This window comes from Neocloeon triangulifer, unplaced genomic scaffold, assembly GCF_031216515.1.
Source record: "Neocloeon triangulifer isolate White Clay Creek 2 clone unplaced genomic scaffold, ASM3121651v1 ptg000012l, whole genome shotgun sequence".
Taxonomy (NCBI): Eukaryota; Metazoa; Arthropoda; class Insecta; order Ephemeroptera; family Baetidae; genus Neocloeon; species Neocloeon triangulifer.
The window spans coordinates 852,736-861,007 of NW_026775554.1; the positions used below are offsets into that span (position 1 = coordinate 852,736).

At 42.8% G+C, this 8,272-nt stretch overlaps 1 protein-coding gene across 1 annotated transcript; it reads right to left on the bottom strand.

Moving 5' to 3' along the window:
• Nucleotides 1-1,185: 1,185 nt before the first annotated feature.
• On the bottom strand, nt 1,186-7,811 carry LOC132198334 (myosin-10-like). Its single transcript, XM_059622312.1, has 12 exons — nt 7,642-7,811; nt 7,392-7,580; nt 7,118-7,334; nt 6,670-6,826; nt 6,226-6,237; nt 6,086-6,160; nt 4,271-4,511; nt 3,015-3,248; nt 2,307-2,654; nt 1,940-2,245; nt 1,423-1,740; nt 1,186-1,365 (listed from the first exon to the last, which is right to left on the bottom strand). The coding sequence occupies exons 3-12, from the start codon at nt 7,245-7,247 to the stop codon at nt 1,186-1,188; spliced, it is 2,001 nt and encodes a 666-aa protein (XP_059478295.1). The 5' UTR covers nt 7,248-7,334; nt 7,392-7,580; nt 7,642-7,811.
• Between the last annotated feature and the right edge of the window lie 461 nt (nt 7,812-8,272).

Sequence of the window (8,272 nt, forward strand, 5' to 3'; positions counted from 1 at the left end):
TGAGTCCCAAGAAAGAAAAAAACTTTGAAATTTTTTGCTTTTCCAAAATTTTATCAAACAATTCCCTTTTGAAAGCTGTCAAACATATATTGTGAAACTGCAAGACTTGAAGAAATCATAGGAGGCGCATTGAACACTCTGCGAAAGGCAGGAATGGCGTGACCGCGCGTTTTGAGTGCCAAAATTAATCTCTTTGACTAGTTTGACTTGTATTTTGAGTTCCGTTCGATTTTTCAATTTTGGTCTATCGCGTATTTTTCATTCGTCTGCAAAGAGCAGAAGTGCTAATGTCATGCGAGAGTGACACACGTCAGCAAATTTTCATCGCTTTTCTCGCAGCTTGGTGAGATCTTGTATAGAAAATTTGCGCACTCGCTATATAACTTTTCAGCAATTTATTTTTTTATAGATTTGAGCTGCGGCCGCGCAAAAAGGTTAAGTCCCGAAAAGTAAGAATCATTTGCAGGCAATGAATTAAATTTGAGATACATTTTAAAACAAAAATTTCTTTTAAATGACCTTTTTGTCAGCGACCGCGAAGGGGAAAAAGACGAATCCAGCGGCGAAAACGACGAAAGCGACCACGACCACCGTCAGCAGCGGTAAAACTAAATTAAGCAGCCAAATTGTAATCACATCAAAATCGCTCACCTGCACCCTTTCAACCCCTTCTTCAGGTGACGCGTCTGAATCTGGCGACTACCCTGACAGCCGCGCGCCGCAACAAACGCCGCCGCTCTCCTTCGTCAATCTCGTCTTGTCCGTATTTTTCTTAATTAAGATTCACTGAATTTAATATTCCTAAAACACTTACGAGCTCAAAATGACTCTCAAATAAAAGCTTAAGTTAAAACGTTTACCCATCTTGAACTTAATTAGAAACAATAAGCTGGAGGACAAAATCAAAGCAGCACAGTGAGAGACTGACCAAGTGTCATCCCAAGTAAACTTAATTCGGGGTTTTTTTTTATGAAAGATTATGAAAACTTTCAAATTTAAAAACTGCATAATATTCAATTTGGCAGAGTTAATTTAGTTTTGAGCTACGCTTTGCAAAGTGGAAATCGGTTCAGTTTATTGGAAAGGGTTGATCACGTTCTTGTAGAATTAAAAGTAATTCATATTGTTGAAATGGAAAGAACAAAGTAACACTTTTATTTGTCAACTAATTCTCGGCCACATCTCTCAGTTGGTGCTGCGGTTGTTGGCCCTGGCCTTGCTCTGCCTCAGGTGCTCCAGTTGGCGCCGCATGTTCTCGCAGTTGCCGCTCAGGGTGGCCACCTGACGGTCCGCGGCCGCCTTCTGCTGCCCCACCAGCCGCATCCTGGCCTCCAACTGCTGCGTGCTCAGCTCCTGCTGCTTCACCTTTTTTCAGAAAAAAGGGTTCAGGGGAAAGTGGGACATTTTTAAAGAAGCAAAAACCATCTTGTTGAGCGCCTGCTCAAAGTGGGGGTCGTCGCCGCGGGTCTTCCACAGGGCGGGGTCGACCTGGGCGAGGTGGGCGCTGGCCGCGGCCTGCAGGGCGGCCAGGCGGCCGTGGGCCTCGCTGAGGCGCAGTTCGGCGTCGGCGCGTTGCCGCTCGAAGGCCGCCTGCTTGGCGCGCAGGGCCTGGTCCAGCTGAAGGCATCTCTGCTCGCCGCTCAGCCGCGCGTTCTCCACCTCGACGCGCGCCAGGCGACGCACGTGCGCCTCCCGCGCCTCCTCCGCCTCCCGCGAGTGCTCCACCTTCAGCGCCTCCAGCTGCAAAATCAATTTTATTCATAAGGCAAAACTTACACTGCTCAAATCTTAAGCTTGAGATTTTCAGTAAAATTTAAATTAATTTAGTTTTTATAAAGTAAAAACTGCAGATAAATACTTTAAATTTGTCGACAGTAATATATTTAATTTAATTGTTTTAATTGGGGTGTTTGAATTAAATTTGGTATATAAAACGAACCTCGAGGATGGCGGCGTCAATCTGCTCTTGCAGGTGCTGCCGCTCAGGGTCAGGTTTGCGGCGGGGCTTTTCGGCGACGCGGGCGCGCTCCTCGTCGGCGGCCACCTCACCCAACTCGCCCTCCAGGTGGCTCAGGTACTCGAGCGAGTCGTGCTGCTGCTGCTGGGTCTGCTCGGCCAACTCGTTGCTCTTCCGCTGGAACTGCAGTTTGGCCTCCTCCAGCTCGGCGGCCACCCTGGCGAGGCGCGCCGCCTCGGTCTGCCGCTTCTCCTCGATCTCCACCAGACTCCTTTCCAGCTCCTGGATCTTATTTAGACCAAAATTTTGCATTTTATTTGAAATATAATTTCGTCAGCCGATCTCGCACCTGCTTCCTCTCGGCCTGCGTGGGGCCGACGAGGGCGCGGTTTGCGTCAAGGGCGGCGGCCAGGTCGGCGTCCACCCTGCCGAGGTCAGAGTTGACCTCGGCCAGGGCGTGGATTTTGTCGCGCAACTCGCGGTCCGAGTCGCGCAGGGCGCGTTCCTTACGGGCCACGTCGGCGGCCAGTTGGCTGCGGCGCCGCTCCAACTCGTGGCGCCGCTCGTTCAGCGCCTGTCGCAGCACCTCCAGCTGCGCCTGCGCGCCGCCCAGACGCTTGCGCTGCGCCTGCGCATCACCCACGTGCGCCTGCGCCTTGCCGCGCAGCGTGTCGATCGCCTCGCGAAGCTGCTCCGTCTAACAAGTCGTAAATTTTAATTAATTTCTATCCGAATTAATTTCCTACAATGTTATTGGTTTGCAAAGATGTCATTTTTCCAAGGAGACAAAGTAGGAAAAATTTAATTCATTGAGTTTTTCAAATTAAAACTTTTTCTTATGGAATCAAAACTTAATTTTTTTAAATATTTTTCTTACCAAATAATTTAAAAATATTTCACCATTTAAATTACTCAGTCTCACTTTAATAAAGTTTTGGCAAAATCAAGTCGGTCGAAACAGACAAATTAAAATTGATCTTTTGATGGTAAAGTTTCAGTGAATTTCACTTTGGGTAAGATTTTGTAAAAGCTCGGTCGTTTTAGATTGAAAAGTTACCTCGTGTCTGGTGGCGAGGGTGTCGTCCGCGAGCAGCCGCTCCGTGGCTTGGCGGCTGGCGTGGCGCGGCTCGAATTCGGCGGCCAGCGCGGCCCGTTTGGCCGCCGCGTCCCTCTGCAGGGCCACCTCGGCCGCGATCAGGTTGTCCAGGGCGCTCTTCAGGGTTCCCGCCTCGCGCTCCTTCTCCACTCGCAGCGCCGAAGACCTTTCCACGCGACCGCGCGCCTCCTCCACCTTCGCAACAATAACATTTTTCAACAATTTAAGTTTCTTTCTAAGTTGAATTTTTCAAAAACGCCTAAAACACCGTAACTTTTTCACTTCATTTGCAACAAAAATTTATTTTACAATGGTTCAAAAATTAAATCGATGTTCAGATTTCATTTTTTCCTTACAAAAAAATATGCCTAAAAACTCAGTTAAGAATGTTTGTCAGATTTCGAACACTCTCTGACGATAAATAAATCTTTGTTATTTTTTGAGAACAAAATTCTTTCCAAAGAAATCCCAAAATCGTTCAGTTTTAATAAATGTGTACTTTGGCTCAGATTTTAAATTTAAAAAAACAGAAGCTCCAATTTTCTCACAAGAATTATCTAACATTGAAATTTTTCAAAAAACTTCAGTCATCTGGTTATCATTATCATCAACTTTAAATTCGCAGCTTTTAGTTAATTCTTTTCCCAAATGATTCAAGATTTTTAAATATAAACAAAATCAAAATAAAAGATCAAATCTCTGGAACAGAATTTTTTAAAAATGACTAAAAAACCGTTACAAATATTTTTCAGCCCACAATCTGCTCTTCTTGAAAATTTCTTGCTTTAAATATGTTAAACAATGAAATCTTTTAATATGATCAATAAGAATTTTTCAAAAATTTAAAAAAAAAATCACCTTTAAAAGCAATGTCGCCATTTTCCGTCCAATTTATTTTTAAACTGCGCTTCTTGATAAAAGAAAAACTTTTTTTTCTTGTAAGAAGTTCTCAAGTGTTCAGTTTGAACTTTTGCCCTAAATTTTAAATTTAACAAACAAAAACTCAAATTCACTTCAGAATTTTTATCAAATTCAAATTTTCCGACGAGTTATTTGCAAATTCTCTAATTTCAACACGTTAAAATCTCCAATGAATTTAAATTCGCAACTTTAAATAAAGAATTCTTTTGACTCCAGCTCAAATTATTAATTTGCGAATTTTCAAATTAATTAAATAAAAGCCCAAAATTGGGAAAGAATTTGACTTTGAGCTTTACCTGGCGATCGACCTGCGTCAGGGCCGCCTTGGCCTCCTGCAGGGTCGACTTCTTAAGGCCGACCTGGTGCTGCAGACGCGCCTCCTCTTCGGCCAGCCGGTCGTGCTGGTCGTCGAGGCTTGCGAGGCGGCCGCCGAAATTGGCCACCAGGGCACTCCACTCGGCGATCTGCTCCTTCCTGGCCTGCATCTCGCGCTGCAGCTCGGCAACGCTCATTTCCTCGACCTTCTTCGGCTGCATCCTGAGAACGTTTGACGCAAATTCCAACGGTCGCCGCTTGATATTTGAAAGCAACAATCGACTTGTTGCTTCTTTAAACAGAATTCGGCATGTGTTGTTACGGGAAACGACAATAATCATTAATTACCGTTCCCATGGCAACGGAATTATTGCTTTGGTTTTCTACACAATTTCAAGAATCTCCTTCTGAACAGAGAAATGCCACCGGCGCGACGCAAATTGCAGCCGGTTGCTTACAAACATATTTTTTTTAAATAGAGCTAGGTTTACAATAATTGCAGTAATGTCGTGTAACATCAAGTTTTCAATGATTGCAAAATTTCAAGGAATTCTTTAAGAAATGTGTAAAAATAAATAAGCATTACAATTCATCGGGCATTTGGGTGGGTATTAAATGAGAAATGGAACCCGAATCTTAAAGATCTGACCACATTATAAATAGTGAGATTAATTTGCAAAAGAAAATTTGAGGCAAATCAGTCTTTATTTCATAAAAATTTACGTAGAAAGTATTTAATAGTGAAGGATGCGACTTTTAATTCAGTAAAAAGCGGTAAAAAGGAATAGAAAGAAGGCATGGGCAAAGCGTCGCTGGGGTAAAACTCGCTGGTGCCTCTGAAGGGCGCAGCGTTGCGGAGATCGGGGGTGGGGGACGGAGACGGCCGAGGGTATTCTGCTGTCGGGGGCTGGAGCTGTGGGTCTCCTCCTTGAACCTTCGGCCGTGTGGTGCTGCAGGGGGGGGGCTCAGGGTGACCGAGTCGCCGGCCTGCATCAGGTGGCCTTGCAGCGGGTGCAGGTCCAGCTGCCAGCCGGGTTGTCTGCGTCACCGAACTCGAGAAGCGGCCGAGAAGGTCTGTTTTACACGCGGAGGCATCAAGCCCTGGTGCCCAAAGGGCCTAATACACAAAGTCTTTTTAAGCCTTAATATAAATAACAACTGACACACAAAAAAGGGACAGAATTCTGAATCAAATTGAAGATCAACAAACTGATGTGTTATTAATTCCACAAAAAAGGGAAAAAACAGACCAAAATCTAAAATCGCAAGGAGTGGAAAATAAAAATAATCTTATTTTAGCATTCAAGTTTCATTATTGATTGAAAATTTCCATTGTTGAGTCTATTAGCAGACAAATGTCATTAAAAGACTTGATTTTTACTAAATTAGTCTATTAGGATTCCATTTATAAAGTAAAATTTTTGAAATATCAAATCCTCGAATAAAGATTTTATGCATACGATTAGTGGTGAATTGTGTTGAATGCCTTAAATAATCAAGAAAAACCATTAAAACAGCTTATAAAAAATGCGCTGCTTTGATATCCTCCGCTATTTTATTTGAATTTCATATGCAAACATAATCAAGAGGAAATTGAGTCAAGAGAAAACTAAGGCAGGAACGCGGAAGGACATGGACAGGTGCATTCAGTCAGTGGTGAGTGCAAGAAAGGATCATTTCCCCCAGGACAGCCGCAACCACAAAACAACCATCCTTAGTTTAAGAAAATGATTAATATGTAGCACAGAAAAATTTATGAGGTACAATATTCATTTAATTTAAAAAAAAATATTTACCAAAACACCGCATCAATGATGAGGGCAAATTTGGTGAGAAGTTCATCAAGAAATGGCCTACCGCGTGCTGCTTCCCTAAGGAAAACAATACAAATTTTACCAGATTGTTTAGAATTTAAGTACTATAGTTTTTCTCTCACAATGATGAGATGAAAACAATGGTTTCTGTCACGGGTACCACTATTTATTTTGTAAGAATAAAAATTTTCATTCTCAAGCGACAATAGATTGTGAATGCAAGCACTGCGGTAAGAAATGTTCACAATATCATATTCTTGAATGTAATGAACGAAAACTAAGCCTAAGAGAGGCTGCAAAAATCAAAATTAACTAATTTTGTACTTTGTAATAATTATCGAAACAAGCTTAATTGTAAAATTAATTTTAGGAAGACAAATTAGCTTTAGACACCCGTTGTACACCTAGTTGTGTTCAATAAATACTCTATCTATCTATAGTTATAAGAACAGTCGTTTTAATAATATAGGAATAAATTAGCTACTTATATTTATATTAATATATTTATGTCATTTATGTAATCGCATATGTTGTACACCTAGTGTGTTTAATAAATACTCTAATCTAAAACAATGGTTTGCATTGTTCCTAAGGTCAGCATTTCAATTCCTTCGTCAATCCGGAGAATGAACATTGCGGCATCGACAAACACTCCAGGATTATATATGGTGGCTAAAAAGCTGGTGACTCTCATGGCACTCTTCCAAGAGGGATATATGGCCTCTACAAAGAAGATAAATGTCAGGCAAATGTATTGAAATGAGAAAAAGATGGGAAAGAATTGTGCTTTAACTAGTTGGCCAAAGCAGTGAAGTTGCAAATACTTGGCTTTTAAAATTTTTGTAGGGTCAAGATCAAAAGGAATAAGCCGAAAATAGCACCGGTCCATAACTGAATTTCTTTGAGCTTATTCAGATGATACATTAAGCGTCTAAACATTGCTGAGGCTCATATAACTTGTGGGTCTCAAGCGCTTTCGCACCCATCCTTGATCAATTATGTCATAGTTCTTACCACGGCTCTTCATGATAGAAATGAACGTTACAGTTCTGCAGAAAGCAAAGAGGACAGCAAGTGGCAAATATTCTATCATTTTTATATTCCAGAGGTGGCCTTTGAGAGCGGTGCTTAACTGGTCGTACATACACGAATTGGACAAAACTGCTCGTGAGGAATGCGCTCGGTCGGTTCCTTCCCTCGCTTTAATTCCGCGCTCGCAGATTATTTACACCTGAAGATTTCAGTTTAGAGAATTTCAGGTTGTAATATAAGGTTGCGCGGAAAGTACCCTTCTGAAACCGTCGCAACAGGTCTGGAAAGACTTTCTGGTGACAAGAGGGGGGCCGCCGGGCAATTCGGGCCCACCGTCCTGAGAGAAGGACGAGTTCTTGGAGGAGTTCTCGCCCACGTCCAGCTGCAGCTACTTGTTGAGCCGCTGCAGAACTCGTTGCTCAGGTCTGCAAATCAGGTTTGCGATCTGCGAATCGCGATTTCAAATTGAAAACGAGAATCCTTTTGTAAAAGGGAACGATTTTTACCTGCAGTTATGGGGGCGGGCGGTTCCGAGATCGAAGGTGGATGGGGTCTTGATGGGCTCCTCGGCCGTCCAAGTCGACGGATTGAACGTATTCGGAGGGACCAAGATCGTTGGAAGAGAGATCAGAGCAAAATTCAACCAACAATTTGAACAATTCCAAAAGCATGGCGTTCTGACGCGTGGGCGTGACGCTGACGCCGCTGGCGGGAAAAGGCAGTGTTCTTTACGCCGCCCTGGTGGCACTCGGCCGAACTACGTATTTCCTCCAAATTTTGGCTCGTTTTGGCTACTTTGCAATTTTGGTGTCCACGCCACGCTGACACACTAGTAGAGCAGTAGAAGTATTTGGCCACGATGAGGGGACTCGTCACATTGACGATCCGGGGTTTCAATGTTTCTGAATGGAATAATGGATCTTTGAATGAGGCCAAACCACTCAAAAATAGTTGCCCACATTATAATAATGCTCTAGGATTTGAATTTTTTTTAACCGATAAATGAATTTTTTGGCATTTAATTTCTTTTCATCGATAACGTGTAATTGAATCTGGCCAAGTTGATGTTTCGAAAGCTTAACTTTTCAATCCGGTTCTTCTTCGAGGGTTGTGCAATTTGAGAAAAAAAAATTGGAA

What these genes read in the sequence shown, in the direction of transcription:
- LOC132198334 (XM_059622312.1), bottom strand. Translation starts at nt 7,247, where the DNA reads ATGTACGACCAGTTAAGCACCGCTCTCAAAGGCCACCTCTGGAATATA. An exon ending in CGCAGGCCGAGAGGAAGCAG is followed by an intron (nt 2,246 to 2,306) that starts GTGCGAGATCGG and finishes GGTCTAAATAAG; the next exon opens with ATCCAGGAGCTGGAAAGGAG. An exon ending in AGCAGGCGCTCAACAAGATG is followed by an intron (nt 1,366 to 1,422) that starts GTTTTTGCTTCT and finishes TTCTGAAAAAAG; the next exon opens with GTGAAGCAGCAGGAGCTGAG.